At 44.1% G+C, this 16314-nt stretch overlaps 1 protein-coding gene across 1 annotated transcript in view; it reads left to right on the top strand.

Annotated features, from left to right (window-relative positions):
* Nucleotides 1-16314, top strand: part of ppfia2 (PTPRF interacting protein alpha 2) — a 53537-nt gene that overhangs the window by 15175 nt on the left and 22048 nt on the right. Inside the window, 16 exon segments of the mRNA XM_088989285.1 lie at nucleotides 8829-8930; nucleotides 9014-9178; nucleotides 9241-9315; nucleotides 10265-10375; nucleotides 10438-10659; nucleotides 10728-10874; nucleotides 10956-11090; nucleotides 12167-12250; nucleotides 12320-12379; nucleotides 12381-12452; nucleotides 12534-12596; nucleotides 12670-12761; nucleotides 12831-12963; nucleotides 13044-13258; nucleotides 15375-15630; nucleotides 15773-15802. Of these exon segments, the coding sequence (XP_088845411.1) occupies nucleotides 8829-8930; nucleotides 9014-9178; nucleotides 9241-9315; nucleotides 10265-10375; nucleotides 10438-10659; nucleotides 10728-10874; nucleotides 10956-11090; nucleotides 12167-12250; nucleotides 12320-12379; nucleotides 12381-12452; nucleotides 12534-12596; nucleotides 12670-12761; nucleotides 12831-12963; nucleotides 13044-13258; nucleotides 15375-15630; nucleotides 15773-15802 (1962 nt within the window).

The following is a 16314-nucleotide window of genomic DNA, read 5'->3' as shown; positions in this document are numbered from 1 at the left end:
AACCTCACCAGTGACATGATTACGACGAAAGCGCATCGCTATGTCTTGTGCTCCAAAAGTTTGCTTTGCTCCAAAAGTTTGCTTTGCACGAGGTGATTGTGAGACGCGAGTGTGCCATTTTATTGGCCGCGCCCGCCTTCTTTTGTCGCGTTTTATTCCGCGTCCGTGGAATCATCGGACTCGCGCCTTTTGTTGTCATAAAATCTCTGCCAGCACCTATGGGACTCAAAGTGAATGCAGATGACATCGAGGAGCTTGTTGCTGACCATAATGAGGTCATCAACACAGAGAATTTGAATTGCCTTCAAGAGGACAAGCAGAAGCAGGCCATTCAACAGTTGATGTCCAGGCTTTTATTGAACAGTTCCATTCAGAAAAGGCTATAAGAAACATCAACATGATGAATGATAATGTGATGCCTCCGTTTCGTAAGACCTTACAAGTCAGAAAGCAACAGGTGTCAATTAAGAGCCATCAATGACCATCACACATGTAAATAAAGTGACTTTATTATATAGTGCAGTGTATTTCTTTCATTACAATACAATATCACATTTATTATACATAGGATAAGGTAGGTTGTGTGTAGTTTCAAGGCTTATTTAGTTGAAAAGTATATTTTATGGAAACCCGGGAACAGATTATTCCCATTTTAATGGTTTCTTATGGGAATTTTTTTTAGATACACACTTTTTGCCTTACACACTCTGTCTGGGAACCAATTAAGTTCATAAATTGAGGTCTCACTGTAGATTGATAGATGTAGATAGATACAGTATACGATATATAGTGTTTGCCCTGTTTTTCTATTGGATTGGATTGGATTTCCCTTTATTAATCTCGCAGTGTAGAAATTTACATTTACATCTTATGTCTGTATTAGTATTTGTACATTGATGTATGGACTGACTGGCAACCGGCTCAGAGCAAAATCGGTGCTTTTGGCGCCCTCTGCCGCAGCGGCGTGCACACGACAGCCTTTTCTTGTTGTGGTTCTTCTCGCAGCTGATTGGTGCGCGAAGAGGATGAAGAGGTGAAGAAAGGAGGGGAGGGGGTACAGAGAGGCGGGTGGTGGCCGCCCGTTGCTGGGTCCTACTGAACGCGAGCACAGCCGCCGCCGTGCAGTTGCAGTCCGAGCCGCGGCGGCGTCTCTCGGCCGCTGATGAGCTCGCCTCGGGCGCGCGTGCTACTGCGTGCTGATTGTGAAGATATTTTGAGGGAGGGGAGGGGGTCTTTTGTTTGCTCCGCGGTGGTCATGCCCTGATCCGGGACCTTGGGAGGATAATGATTTTCTCCGAGGTGAGCGCGGGGGCCAACTGCCCCAAAGCGCACCCGCCCAACGGCACCAGCTTCTACACCTTCCAGGCAAGTCACATGACTTTGGGGGTACCCAGACGTCGTGGGGTGGCTCTTACGCGTTTTTTTTTCGCCATGCAACGATCTGAAAGAAATCACGCCAGCTGATTCGTGTGGCGCAATTAGTGATTTACCTTAGCTTCCAGGAGGCATCGATGGCGTATTGATTGGCGGATTTTATTGTTGACATTTTTGTTTGAGATTTTTATAATAATGATAATACATTTCATTTATAAGCGCCTTTCAAAACTCTCGAGGTCACTTTACAGTCACACTTTACAATTACGTTTTTCTGTAGGTGAGCAACGAAGCCACATGTGCCAGTGTTCACTCAACCCCGGAGTAATTTAAATAGATAGAAAGCTAGCTAGCTAGCTAATGGATAGCAAATAAATAGCTAATTGGTATCCAGATAGCTAGCCAGCTAGACAGTTTACACCCAGTTAGCTATACAGCTAATCCGAATCAGAAAACCTTTATTTGTCCCACAAATGGGAAAAATAGCTAGCTAGTTAGCGAATGGATAACAAATAAATAGCTAATAGATAGACAGCCAACAGCTCGACAGTTTACAGCCAGTCAGCTAGACAGCTAATAGCTAGCTAGATAGCAAATAAATAGCTAATATATAGCCAGATACCCAACAGCTAGACTGTTTACAGCCAGTCAGCTAGACAGCTAATAACTAGCCAGCTAGCGAATGGATAGCTAATAAATAGTTAATAGATAGCCAGATAGCCAACAGCTAGCCACCTAACAGCTAATAGTCACAACTTTGATCCTTAATTTGTTGATTTTTATTCTTTAATTTGTATTTTCTCTTACATGCTACTTTGATTGCATATTTTTGTTTCAGGCCATCTTTTTATCCCAGTCATTATTCATGCATTTGAAATGTAAATGTTAGCGTTGATTAGCATTCATTTGAAGAACATTTATTTTTGGTTTGATCGTTGCCATTTGAAAAAAAAAAAACATTGGACTAAATTCCTTTTGTATGTCATTTGGTGAGCAAAGATCCGAGTTTGAAACCCCCTCCTCCTCAATTTCATAATCCCACAAGTTGTTTTGTTCTTATCCTGGTTCGTCTCAGGTGTGTTGAGGTCAAAAGGGGGTGAGCTAGCGTAGCACCCAAAAAGTCGCGCCAATCACAGAATATTTCCTGATTTCCCACCTGAGGAACCAAAATTAGGGACATAAATTTGAACAGGCTATGTAGCCGCTAGCACTTTTGTCACGGCGTCTTATTCGCACACAGCTACTCGTTATTACCCATTTTAAATGCTTTGCAGTTAGCGTTAGCATCAAGCTAACAGATGTTCTTGAATGTAAACTCTGCGTTTTAACTCAATCATATATTTCTCAGCGACACCTTGATAATAATAATAATAATAAATTTCAAAGTCAAAGTCAGCTTTATTGTCAAATATGCTAATATGTATGACATACAGCACAGATGAAATTACTGTCCTCTCGGACCCAGCATGCAAGGCACTTATAATGACTTTAACAAACATAATAAACATGAAAACGCCAATTTGCCGACGTTACATTTCTAAGCGCCTTTCAAAACTCTCAAGGTCACTTTACAGTCAGAGGATTAAGTTTTTCTGTAGGTGAGCAGCGGCAGCCACATGCACTAGCGTTCACTCAACCCCAAAGTAACTCAAATACATAGAAAGATAGCTAGCTAATGGATAGCAAATACAGTAAAGTCTCGTTATATCGATATCGGATATATCGATAGTCCCGGTTATATCGATACTATTTCTATGCACGCACGGATAAAATTACATGCAAACAGGGTCGGATATATCGATAGTCCCGGTTATATCGATATTTTTTCGGACTCCCTTGAATATCGATATAACGAGACTTTACTGTAACTAGATAATAGATAGCCAGATAGCTAACAGCTAGACAGCTTATTGAATGGAGCCAAAAAGGGTGTCCAAAAGATCCCTCGACCTTGAACCCCAAAATGGCTATTTGTGTGACAGCCGTCAATCAAACGTCAACGCCACAGATTGACATTTGGGCTCCATTAAGCACAGCTGCCTGACGCGGTCAAAGTGCGAACGAGGGCAAACGTGATCGATGCGGCGATTGGAAACCGTTGACCTTTTTGTTTTGTTTGCGTGACGACGTTGCTCTCTTGACTGCGCTAGTCGTTCGAAGGCATTTGACCTATTTTTTTTTTTTTTTTTTTTTAATCAGCGTTTTAAAATCCACGCCGGGCAGATGGGCAATGCAGTTTGACCCACTTTGAATCCCATCGCGATTAAAAGGATGAGGGAGCTTTGGACTGCGAGAACCATTGTCGCCCCCCCCCCTCCTCTTTTGCCCCTCCTTCCTTGTGCTTCCTTATCCTCGCTATGCTAAACAGTTAGCTTTGTCGGAAATTCCTTCCGCTAATCAGAATCAGAATCATCTTTATTACCAAGTATGTAGAACACACAAGGAATTTGTTTCCGGTCGAACACGCTGCACTAGTATCATCATCAAAAAATTGCAAAGAAGCACTATACAGTTCAATTTGGGCTACTGTTCAAAGAGTTAATGGCTTGGGGGAAGAAGCTGTTTAAATGTCTGCTGGATTTGGTGCGCATGGATCGGTAGCACCTGCCTGAGGGGAGTAGCTGGAAAAGGTGGTGGGCAGGGTGCGGAAGGTCCAGTATGATTTTCCGCACCCTAGTTTGGATTCTTGCAGTGTGCAAGTCCTCGAGAGTGGGTGGGGCGGTACCAATGAGTTTTTTCCGCCGTTCGAACTGACCGTTGAAGTCGGATTTTGTCCATTTTTGGGGTGACCCCGAACCAAACGGTGATGGAAGAACACAGGATGGATTCGATGACAGCAGTGTAGAAATGTTGCAGCAACTCCTGTGGCAGGCCATGCTTCTTTAGCAGCCTCAGGAAGTACATTCTCTGTTGGGTTGTGTTAATTGAACACTAGCAAAAATTCCTTCCACTAGCGTTCATTTAGCTAAACTATGCATGCTTGGAACCCTTACAAGATGATGTGGTGCATTCGGGGCACTTTTTGAAATGCCCCATTTTCATCAGGAAAAGCACTGACTTGACTTTTAGGATGGTCGAGTATCGATACCAATACCGATACCAATATTGATATCAAGCAGATACAAGACCACCCCTAACAGGCCCTAAAAGTTTACAAATTGCTTTAAATTATTCCCCAACAAACTTCCAAACCTGAGTCTGCAAGAAAGAGGCTCGGCGCTTTGCCATGGTAACAGAGCTGCGGTCGGTTGCTATGGCGACCAACGTGGCGGAATGCTGCCAAGAAGATTGCCTTTTTCTTTCTCCCCGAGGCGTTGCAGTTAAGAAAAGTGACATCGTCGCGTGTGTTGCATTAGGTCGAATGCATTACAGTGATACCTCAGTTTACGAACTTAATTGGTTCCCAGAAAGTGTGTCTTCCAAACATTAATTTCCCATAAGAAACGATTAAAATGAGAATAATACATTCTCAGGTCTCCATAAAACGTAATTTTTGACTAAATAAGCTTTAAAACTACACAAAATACAGTGATACCTCAGTTTACAAACTTAATTGGTTCCAAAAAAGTGTGTGTAAGGTAAAAAGTTTGTCTTCCAAACATTTATTTCCCATAAGAAACCATTAAAATGAGAATAATCCGTTCCCAGGTCCCCATAAAACATAATTTTCGACTAAATAAGCCTTAAAACTACACAAAATATAACTTATTTTATGTAGAATATATGTGCTATTGTATTATAATGAAAGAAATAAACTGTACTGTAGAATATAGTCGTTTTATTTACCTTTGTGATGGTCGTTGATGCAGTTGCCTCTTGATGATATCCGAATGAAGTTGCAGTGCTTTCTCGGCGATAATACCCTCACTCATATTTTCCCCTGCTAGCTGCTTTTTGTTAATCCAAATCAACAGAAGTTTTCCAACCCTGTCTATTGCCTAGACCAGGGAACGGGAACCTTTTTGACTAAAAAAGCCATAAAAGTAAAATATTTAGAAATGTTTTTCAGTGCACGCGCGCGCACATACAAACGCTCGCGTGCGCGCGCACACACACACACACACATGCGCGCACGCGCGACCACTTAAATATCAAAATGTATTATTTAATATATAATAATAATATATATAATATACTAAAATATCAGAATGTATTATTTAAAATAACTTTGTGATAGTACTCACCGTTAACATGAATGGTTTTCCGTTCCTCGTGATTGGTAAAAATCCAGGCAAACGATCGGAATGAAATTCAATTTGCCGGTCCAGAGGCGAAGTTACTGCTAGCTAGCCTGCACACGGCTCATAAGATTCCACACTTGCTATCTGCAATCTATTTCTCGCAGAAGTATGTCGATGCTAACGTTAACATGAGGCTTGTTAAAATGTCACTGACATTCGACTGTTTCATCGATGGTATTGTTTCATTGGAAATTAGAATCAGAACATTTTCTCTCCTCTAATGCTCCGGTGCATTCACGCTGAAGTGCACTGGTTGGGCTCATTTAAAGGGGCGTTTACCTGTTTCAACATGACGGCCTCTATCATCCAATCAAAATGGCGCTTTCGGCCATTCTAGGTCAGTGTCATCCAATCAAAATTGCGCTTTCCGCCAAAGGGGAAAAAAACAACAATATGTACAGTAAAGTCTCGTTATATCGATATTCAAGGGAGTCCGAAAAAATATCGATATAACCGGGACTATCGATATAACCGGGACTATCGATATATCCGACCCTTTTGCATGTAATTTTCTCCGTGCGTGCATAGAAATAGTATCGATATAACCGGGACTATCGATATATCCGATATCGATATAACGAGACTTTACTGTATTTAGTTTTTTCGGCGAGCCATATGCAATCAACAAAAGAGCCATATATGGCTCGCGAGCCATAGGTTCCCGACCCCTGGCCTAGACTGTTGCTTAGACCAGTGTTTTTCAACCTTTTTTGATCCAGTCTTTTCAGCACGGACACAGGACAATGACATAATATTGGCAGAAAATGATTAATAAATGTTTGTAAAATTTTACATTTGAAAAAGGGGCATTGAATAGTTTCTCACGGCACACCTGACGATCTCTCACGGCACACTAGTGTACCGCGGCACAGTGGTTGAAAATCACTGCCTTAGACAACACAGATACACCCTTAGCCACACGTAGCAATGGTCGACTTAGCATCGTGGTACTGGGACGCTAAATCACACAAACGCACACCTCGTTGGTGTTTTGCAATTATCTCCTTCTGGTTCTGGACAATAATTTTCTATTGTGTCCAATTTGGCTTAACTCGAGCCTGTGTTGGGGTCTTTTTCAGTCCCATATTAGCAAAAGTACTCCACTCGATAACAAACCACAACTGCACTCAAAGGGGGTGACAAAAACTAGTCCGCCAGCCACCGTAGCGCTGTGTGGTTTGGTTCATCCGCCAAAAAACTAGTTTGTATGTCAAGATTATATTCTCGTGAATTTAACGTTCGTAAAGTAAAAGCTAAAGTGTTTGTAAGCTGAGGCATCACTGTATTATTTCTATTTTTTTATTTTTCCACCCACCTATTGAATATCTAAGCGACCCTATGGGAAGGACGTACGTTTCCATTTAAATGTCCCATCTTCGACTTTCTAAACGACCGTTCGACATCCCGATTTAGGGCTTAGAACCCCCCCCCCCCCTCCTCCAGAGTTGTCTTTCTTATTATAATTATTATTTTTTTTTTTTGGGTTGATTTATTTTTGTTTTTGGGCCGCTTGCCCGTCCAACTGTGGCACTTGAGGTGGAGTTGGCAACTCTTGACACACGACTCGGCAGCGCTTTGAGCTTTCAGGAGGCTTTCCTGGCAAGGCGCCGTCTCTCCGTAACACCCCCCCCCCCCCCCCCCCAGAAGGGAATTTGGCAAAGCCCCAGCAGGAGAAGGCACTTTTTTAGCCCTGTTGTATACTTTTTTTATTATTTCAAGTCATCCTTTTGGAACACTTTGATATCACATTGTATTGGTCTGTATCATTGGATATTTATTTATTTGTTGATTAGATTGGATTGGATTAGCCTTTATTAGTCTGGCAGTGGAGAAATTTACATTCCACAGCAGCAAAGTGATGAAAGTAAGAGGAAAGGAAAAGAAGTAGAAAAACAAAATACAGGAGCTAGTGTAAAAACAGCAACTCTCGCGGTGCCATCTTGAAGTCAAAAGAATAACATAATGTGACAAAACACAATCTTAAGCACTTTCTGCACCCTCTTTGTTGCATGAAGCAGTTCTAGAAAGAGGAGAGGATCAAAGCCTCCATTTCACCGGTGGATCAGGGACGTCATGGTGGAATGTGCACGTCTGCTACAAGCAAAATGTTGAAAGCAAACACGAAGCTGTAGCATCCATTGACGAAAAGACATTGACATCGCTTGTCCCATGTACTGTGAATCCGCTTCAATTCCAAGCCGCAACATACGCATCGGCTCTCTGGGGGCAATTGTCTGAATTGAGGCCCAGAGTAACTTTTGGGAGAAACACTGCATGTTAGACCCGCATGAATAACAACGCTGCCGAAAAGAGATTGTCTCACATCTCCTTTCCCACGTAAATTCGCTTCAATTCCAAGCCGCGACATACGCATCGGCTCTCTGGAGGGAATGGTTTGTCTGAATTGAGGCCCACAGTAACTTTTGGGGGAAACACTGCATGTTAGACCCGCATGAATAACAACGCTGCCGAAAAGAGATTGTCTCACATCTCCTTTCCCACGTAAATTCGCTTCAATTCCAAGCCGCGACATACGCATCGGCTCTCTGGAGGGAATGGTTTGTCTGAATTGAGGCCCACAGTAACTTTTGGGGGAAACACTGCATGTTAGACCCGCATGAATAACAACGCTGCCGAAAAGAGATTGTCTCACATCTGCTTTCCCATGTAAATTCGCTTCAATTCCAAGCCGCGACATACGCATCGGCTCTCTGGAGGGAATTGTCTGAATTGAGGCCCACAGTAACTTTTGGGGGAACACTGCATGTTAGACCCGCATGAATACCAACGCTGCCGAAAAGAGATTTTCCCACGTACTGTAAATCCGCTTCAATTCCAAGCCGCGACCGATTCACCTACATTGGGGATTTTTATCGTCCCATAACGTTTGTTTCAAATTCACGTTAGGGGTCTGCCACAATTGAGGTCACTTGCGGTCGGGTCGCGTCCCGTGTCTAGCAACCGCTAACAGGCCCAAAACAAGTTCCGGGGGTTGAGGGGTGGCTAGCATATGTCAAGATTCCATCTCCTCAATCGAATTCGGCATAATGTGACGAGCGAGAATCTCTCGGGAGTCTTTTATTCAATTAAACCCGACGTACTGCTGCTCATCTTCTTGTTCGTGCCCCCCCCCCACCCATCTCCACTACCCCCCCCTCCATCACCATGGTGATGCTTTGGCCTCTTGCCTGACATGTGATCATTCCCATTCAGGAGTTCGCGTCCCTCACCAAGGAGCTCAACGCTTGCCGGGAGCAACTGCTGGAGAAGGAGGAGGAGATCTCGGAGTTGAAGGCCGAGAGGAACAACACCAGGGTGTGCTTACATCCCCTCCCCTTCTACATTTTTAATTTTTTATAATAAAAAATAAAAATAATGAGTGTTCGTTTTGTGCGCAGTTGCTATTGGAGCACCTGGAATGTTTGGTGTCGCGGCACGAACGCTCGTTGCGCATGACGGTAGTCAAAAGGCAGGCGCAATCTCCTTCTGGCGTCTCCAGCGAGGTGGAGGTCCTGAAGGCTCTCAAGTCCTTGTTTGAACACCACAAAGCCCTCGATGAGAAGGTGCGTGGCGCAAAATTCGCGGTCAAACGATGAAATGGAAATTGAAAATATTTGTTTCATAGGTGCGCGAGCGACTGCGCGTGTCACTGGAGAGGGTGTCCGCCTTGGAGGAGGAGCTTACGGCAGCCAACCAGGAAGTAGGCAAACTCGTCCTGATAATTTAACTCATTCACTGCCAGACGATGTGCATAAATGTGTCCACTCCGGTGCCAGGGTTTTTGTCATTGTCACTCAAATTCTAAGACCCATAGAATATTGAGTTTTTGGACGACATAAATATTCAATGCAGTTTAAGAAACCTTAGACTATCTTCTTATTCACCATAAAAACTTTAATTCCTAAATATAATAATCTGGAGTTATAGGAGTTTGAAATGGGGGCAGATGTCCAAAATACAATGCAATACATACATATTGGTTTATGTAGTGCATTAATAAAAGCTGAAGCTTGAACAAAGCGCCAACATGGAAAAAAGGGAAAATCTGCCCCCTTGTGGAAGGGCAAAACATTGCCAGAGTTCTGGCCAGTACTTTATTGGCACCCAAGTAAGAAAAACCAAAACCTGAATAAGTTCAGGAATGGCGCTCTACGTCATATTATCAATTGCTGAATAAATTCGTGAGCGAGATAGGTAGGTAGGTAGGTAGGTAAGTAGGTAGATAGCTAGGTAGAATGCTAGATAGGTAGCTAGCTAGATAGTTAGATCGCTAGCTAGCTAGGAATTAGTAAATAAGGTTTTCAGTTTAGTAAATGTCATCTCTAGCTAGCTCGATAGCTAGGTATCTATTAGCTAGCTCGCTTTCTATCTATTTCAGTTACTTCCGGGTTGAGTGAACGCTGGCGCGTGTGGCTGCCGCTGCTCACCCACGGTAAAACTTATCCTGCGACTTTAAAGTGACCTTGAGAGTTTTGAAAGGCGCTTGTAATTGAAATGTATTATTATTATAACTCCACTTCACTGATTTCCATCTATCGCGGGTGGTCATGGTCCTTATTAACAGTGAAAAACGAGGGATTACTGTAATGAAATGTACAAATCCCGCTGTGTGTTGGCGATTGTGACTCTTGTGCGCCCCCTTCCTGCAGATCGTGGCCTTACGTGAGCAAAATGCTCACATCCAAAGGAAAGTGGCGTCGGGCGAAGCCGGCGACGACCTCCTGGAAGGGGGCGAGGCGCAACCCAAGGTCCACGGAAAGGTCTGTTGCCGCGACGACGCCCCCGTTGCGACCCGCCACTCACTTCCTTTTACCTCCGCCAGCGACTCTCCAACGGCTCGCTGGAGACGGCGCGCGAGGCCGGCCAGGTGGTGGAACTCCAGGACCTGCTGGAGAAGCAAAATTACGAGTTGGCGCAAATGAAAGAGCGCATGTCCTCGCTGTCGTCACGTGTCTCCGAGGTGGAGCAGGAACTGGAGACGGCCCGCAAAGACCTCATCAAGTCCGAGGAGATGAATAACAAATACCAGCGGGATATCAAAGAGGTGACAAAAAAGCTTTGAGATGGGTCGCCGTGTTCCTGATGTTTCACAGACCTCGATTTTCCCTACAGGCCATGTGCCAGAAGGACGACATGGAAGAGCGTATCGTCACGCTGGAGAAACGTTACCTTAGCGCCCAGCGCGAGTCCACCTCGGTGCATGACATCAACGACAAGCTGGAGAACGAGCTGGCCAATAAGGAGGCTTTCCTCAGGCAGGTGCGTCTCGTTCCAACCCGCCGGCCATTTTGTCGAAAGCACCTCTCGCCCCCTTTTTGCTTCCATTTTGGTTCATCACAGATGGAGGAGAAGAACCGGCAGCTGCAAGAGAGGCTGGAGCTGGCCGAGCAGAAGCTCCAGCAGACCATGCGCAAGGCCGAGACGCTTCCCGAGGTGGAGGCTGAGCTAGCTCAGAGGATTGCCGCGCTAACCAAGGTGGCCAACAACATCTTTTTATACAATTCCTGCTTCATTTATCCACATTTCCACTTCAAAATTGGATTTTTGCTTTGGATTGGATTGGATTGGCCTTTATTTGTCTCGCAGTGGAGAAATTTACATGTCACAGCAGCAAAGTGATGCAAGAGGAAATGAAAGGAAGAAGTAGAAAAACAAAATACAGGAGGTGCTGTAAAGGCAGCCACTCTCGTGGCGCCATCTTGAAGTAAAAAAAAAAATCAAACAATAATAATATGACAATACAAACACACAGTCATTCAATCTTAAGCACTTTTTTACACCCTCTTTGTTGTATGAAGCAGTTCTAGATGAAACAGGAGAGGATCAAAGCCTCCTTTTCACTAGTGGATCAGGGATGTCATGGTGAAATGCGCACGTCTGCTACAAGCTAAATGTTGAACGCGAACACAAAGCTGTCCCATCCATTGACAAAAAGAGATTGCCTCACATCTCCTGTCCTACGTAAATCCGCTTCAATTCCAAGCTGCGACCGTTCAACATGCGCATCGGCGCTCTGCGCTAACGCTGTTTGGATTGGATTGTATTTACCTTTTATTAGTCTCGCAATGGAGAAATTTACATGTCACAGCAGCAAAGTGAGGAAAGGAAGAAGTAGAAAAACAAAATACAGGAGCTGCTGTAAAGGCAGCCACTCTCGTGGCGCCATCTTGAAGTCAAAACAACAACAAAAAAACGGAATAATGTGACACAACACAAAAGATGCAGACAGTAATTCAATCCTAAGCACTTTCTGCTCCCTCTTATTCATAAGAAGCATTTGTAGATGACAGAGGAGAGGATCAAAGTGTCCTTTTCACCGATGTATCAGGGATCAAGGTGAAATGTGCACGTCTGCTACTAGCTAAATGTTGAAAGCAAATACAACGCTGGAGCATCCATTGACCAAAAGAGATCTCCTGTGCCATGTACTGTAAATCCGCTTCAATTCCAAGCCGCCACCGATCCACATATGCATCGGCATCCATCCAGCCGCAGACTGTCCAACACCACCGACATTTTGTGAAAATGTGTCCCGTTGGGTCACCTTACAGGCAGAAGAACGTCACGGCAACATCGAGGAACGCATGCGCCATCTGGAATGTCAGCTGGAGGAGAAAAACCAGGAGCTTCTACGGGTGACAACGACTAGCTCGCCGCTGGGTGACCCGTCCGTCGCTTATCTCCTCGGTCTCCATCTACCGCAGGCTCGCCAACGAGAGAAGATGAACGAGGAGCACAACAAGCGACTTTCGGACACGGTAGATCCGACTCCTCACCGAATCCAACGAGCGTTTGCAGCTTCACTTGAAGGAACGCATGGCGGCTCTGGAAGAGAAGGTTCTTCTCCTGACCACACGATTCCCTCCCTCCCACGTTTTCTTCTCACATGGGTTTTTATTTTGGGGTGGGTGTCTCTAGAATTTACTGATCCAAGACTCAGAGGGCTACAGAAAGCAGTATGAGGAGTCCTTGCATGAGAAGGTGACCTTCATGGATATATGACCAGATGTTCTAGGGGGAAAAAAAATCATACTTTTTAAATTTTTCACTGCAGACGCATTTGGCGGAGGAAATTGAAAAACTGCGGTTGGAGCTGGACCAGTTCAGATTGAGGGCGGGATCCCTCACGGAGCCCACCATGTCACGGTTAGTCCCCCCTTGCCCCCTTCTACATTCTTCAATTTGGTTCCCTCAACCTGCTGTGACCTTCAGCAGCTCCCACCTGGACACTTCTGGCGAGCTCCGGTTCTCCTTGGGGTCCTTGGCCGAAACCCAGTCGGACCACTACCGCTCAGCCAAAGTCATCCGCAGGCCCAGGCGAGGTCGGGTGGGCCTGCGCGAAACCAAGGTAACATCAAGAATTTCGTATTTTTACATAGCACCAAACGCTCCATCCAAACACTGGTGACCTCCATTTTTGTTCGCAAGGCCAAGTCGTTAAGCGAGCAAGAGTGGCGCTCGCAGCAGCTGGGCGGCACCGGCCACCATTTTGAAAGCGACACGGAAATGTCCGATATGGACGACGACGACCATGAGACGCTCTTTAGCTCCATGGACCTCCTGTCGCCCGGCGGCCATTCGGACGCCCAAACGTTAGCTATGATGCTTCAGGAGCAGCTGGATGCCATCAACAAGGAGATCCGGTAGGTGGGACCACCCTGGACCACCATTCGATTAGATTGCAGTCGAAAAACTTATCCTGTGACTGTAAAGTGACCATGATATTATTATTATTATTATTATTATTATTATTATTATTTGCTAGCTATTTGCTATCTATTAGTTATCTGGCTGGCTTGCTAGCTGTTTAGCTAGCTATCTATTCACTATCTCACTGGCTGCATATCTGGCTAGGTATCTGTTGGCTATCGATTGGCTAGCTAGCTAGCTTTCTATCGATTTGAGTTATTTCCGGGTTGAGTGAACGCTGGCGCGTGTGGCTGCCGCTGCACACCCACAGAAAAAACATCCTGTGACTGTAGAGTGACCTTGAGAGTTTTGAAAGGGGCTTATAAATATTGTTTTTATTGTTATTATTATTATTAGTATTAATGTTATTATTATTTTTGTTTTTGATGTTGTTGTAAATATCATTTGCTAGCTAATTTCTATCTATTAGCTATCTGGCTTGCAAGGTAGCTATCTAGGTCGCTATCTATTAGCTATGTAGCTGGCTAGCTATCTAGCTAGGTATCTGTTGGCTATCGATTGGCTAGCTAGCTAGCTTTCTATCGATTTGAGTTGTTTCCGGGTTGAGTGAACGCTGGCGCATGTGGCTGCCGCTGCACACCCACAGAAAAAACATCCTGGAACTGTAAAGTGACCTTGAGAGTTTTGAAAGGGGCTTATAAAAATTGTTATTATTATTATTATTAGTAGTATTAATGTTATTATTATTATTGTTTTTGATGTTGTTGTAAATATTATCCTTTGCTAGCTAATTACTATCTATTAGCTATCTGGCTTGCAAGGTCGCTATCTAGGTCGCTATCTATTAGCTATGTAGCTTGCTAGCTATCTAGCTAGGTATCTGTTGGCTATCGATTGGCTAGCTAGCTAGCTTTCTATCGATTTGAGTTATTTCCGGGTTGAGTGAACGCTGGCGCGTGTGGCTGCCGCTGCACACCCACAGAAAAAAACATCCTGTGACTGTAAAGTGACCTTGAGAGTTTTGAAAGGGGCTTATAAATATTGTTATTATTATTAGTAGTAGTAGTATTAATGTTATTATTATTATTGTTTTTGATGTTGTTGTAAATATTATCATTTGCTAGCTAATTACTATCTATTAGCTATCTGGCTTGCAAGGTCGCTATCTAGGTCGCTATCTATTAGCTATGTAGCTGGCTAGCTTTCTAGCTAGGTATCTGTTGGCTATCGATTGGCTAGCTAGCTAGCTTTCTATCGATTTGAATTATTTCCGGGTTGAGTGAACGCTGCCGCGTGTGGCTACCGCTGCACACCCACAGAAAAAACATCCTGTGACTGTAAAGTGACCTTGAGAGTTTTGAAAGGGGATTATAAATATTGTTATTATTAGTAGTAGTAGTAGTATTAATGTTATTATTATTATTGTTTTTGATGTTGTAAATATTATCCTTTGCTAGCTAATTACTATCTATTAGCTATCTGGCTTGCAAGGTCGCTCTCTAGGTCGCTATCTATTAGCTATGTAGCTGGCTAGCTATCTAGCTTGGTATCTGTTGGCTATCGATTGGCTAGCTAGCTAGCTTTCTATCGATTTGAATTATTTCCGGGTTGAGTGAACGCTGGCGCGTGTGGCTGCCGCTGCTCACCCACAGAAAAAAACATCCTGTGACTGTAAAGTGACCTTGAGAGTTTTGAAAGGGGCTTATAAATATTGTTATTATTATTAGTAGTCGTAGTATTAATGTTATTATTATTATTGTTTTTGATGTTGTAAATATTATCCTTTGCTAGCTAATTACTATCTATTAGCTATCTGGCTTGCAAGGTCGCTATCTAGGTCGCTATCTATTAGCTATGTAGCTGGCTAGCTATCTAGCTAGGTATCTGTTGGCTATCGATTGGCTAGCTAGCTAGCTTTCTATCGATTTGAGTTATTTCCGGGTTGAGTGAACGCTGGCGCGTGTGGCTGCCGCTGCACACCCACAGAAAAAATGTCTTGTGACTAGTAAAAGCAGCCACTTTCACGGCGCCATCTTGAAGTCAGCAATAAACAAATAATGCGACACACCACAAAAGACACAGTCTTCAATGTCAACCCTCCCCACACAGGCTAATCCAGGAAGAGAAGGAGTCAACTGAGCTTCGCGCCGAGGAAATCGAAAGCCGCGTGGCCAGCGTTAGCCTGGAGGGTCTCAACCTCGCCCGCATGCACCACCAACACCACCACCCCCACGGGGCCTCCATCACGGCTTCGGCCACCGCCTCCTCCCTGGCGTCCTCTTCGCCGCCCAGTGGGCGCTCCACCCCCAAATTGGACCCCCGCAGCCCCGCCCGGGACATGGAGCGCATGGGGGTCATGACCCTGGTACGGTATGAACCCGTTTGAGCAATTTATGTCAATATTTTTGTCGCTGCTAGCTAGTTGCAACACCTGCTTTTTTTTTTTTTTTTTTTTTTTTTTTTTGCACACTGACGTTGATTCCGGTGCCATCTTGGCCTCCCGACAGCCCAGCGATTTACGCAAGCACAGGAGAAAGGTACACCCCCGCCCTCCCCCATCATTGACATCCGGGAATTGACATACAGTGATACCTTGGCTTACGAACACAATGGTTCCCAGACAGAGTGTGTAAAACGAAAAGTGTGTATCCCAAAAATTAATTTCTCATAGGAAACCATTAAAATAATCCATTTCCGTACATTATTTTCTAAGCCTTAAAACTACACAAAATATACCTTATTTTATGTATAATAAATGTGCTATGGTATTATAATTAAATAAATAAACTGTACTGGATAATAATAAAGTCGAGTTATTTACCATTGTGATGGTCGTTGATGGCTATTGAATGGAGTGGCGGGTTTCCTCAGCATTAAACACTTGATGAGGAACGTAATCTTCTTTCACCATCTTGAGGAATGATCCTTTGTAGCTGCTTTCTCTGCGATCATTTTACCAATTTCCTCATCAATTGTGTTCTGTTTAGCTGGGTTGATAGCATCTTGCATCAAGTGTACAGACGGCTTATGCGGGTTGTTTGTGGAACAT

The sequence above is a fragment of the Hippocampus bargibanti genome, linkage group LG22 (assembly GCF_051943395.1).
Source record: "Hippocampus bargibanti isolate YZ-2025 linkage group LG22, ASM5194339v1, whole genome shotgun sequence".
Taxonomy (NCBI): domain Eukaryota; kingdom Metazoa; phylum Chordata; class Actinopteri; order Syngnathiformes; family Syngnathidae; genus Hippocampus; species Hippocampus bargibanti.
The sequence above is the reverse complement of the archived record's forward strand: the minus strand, read 5'-3'. Positions and strand labels throughout refer to the sequence as shown.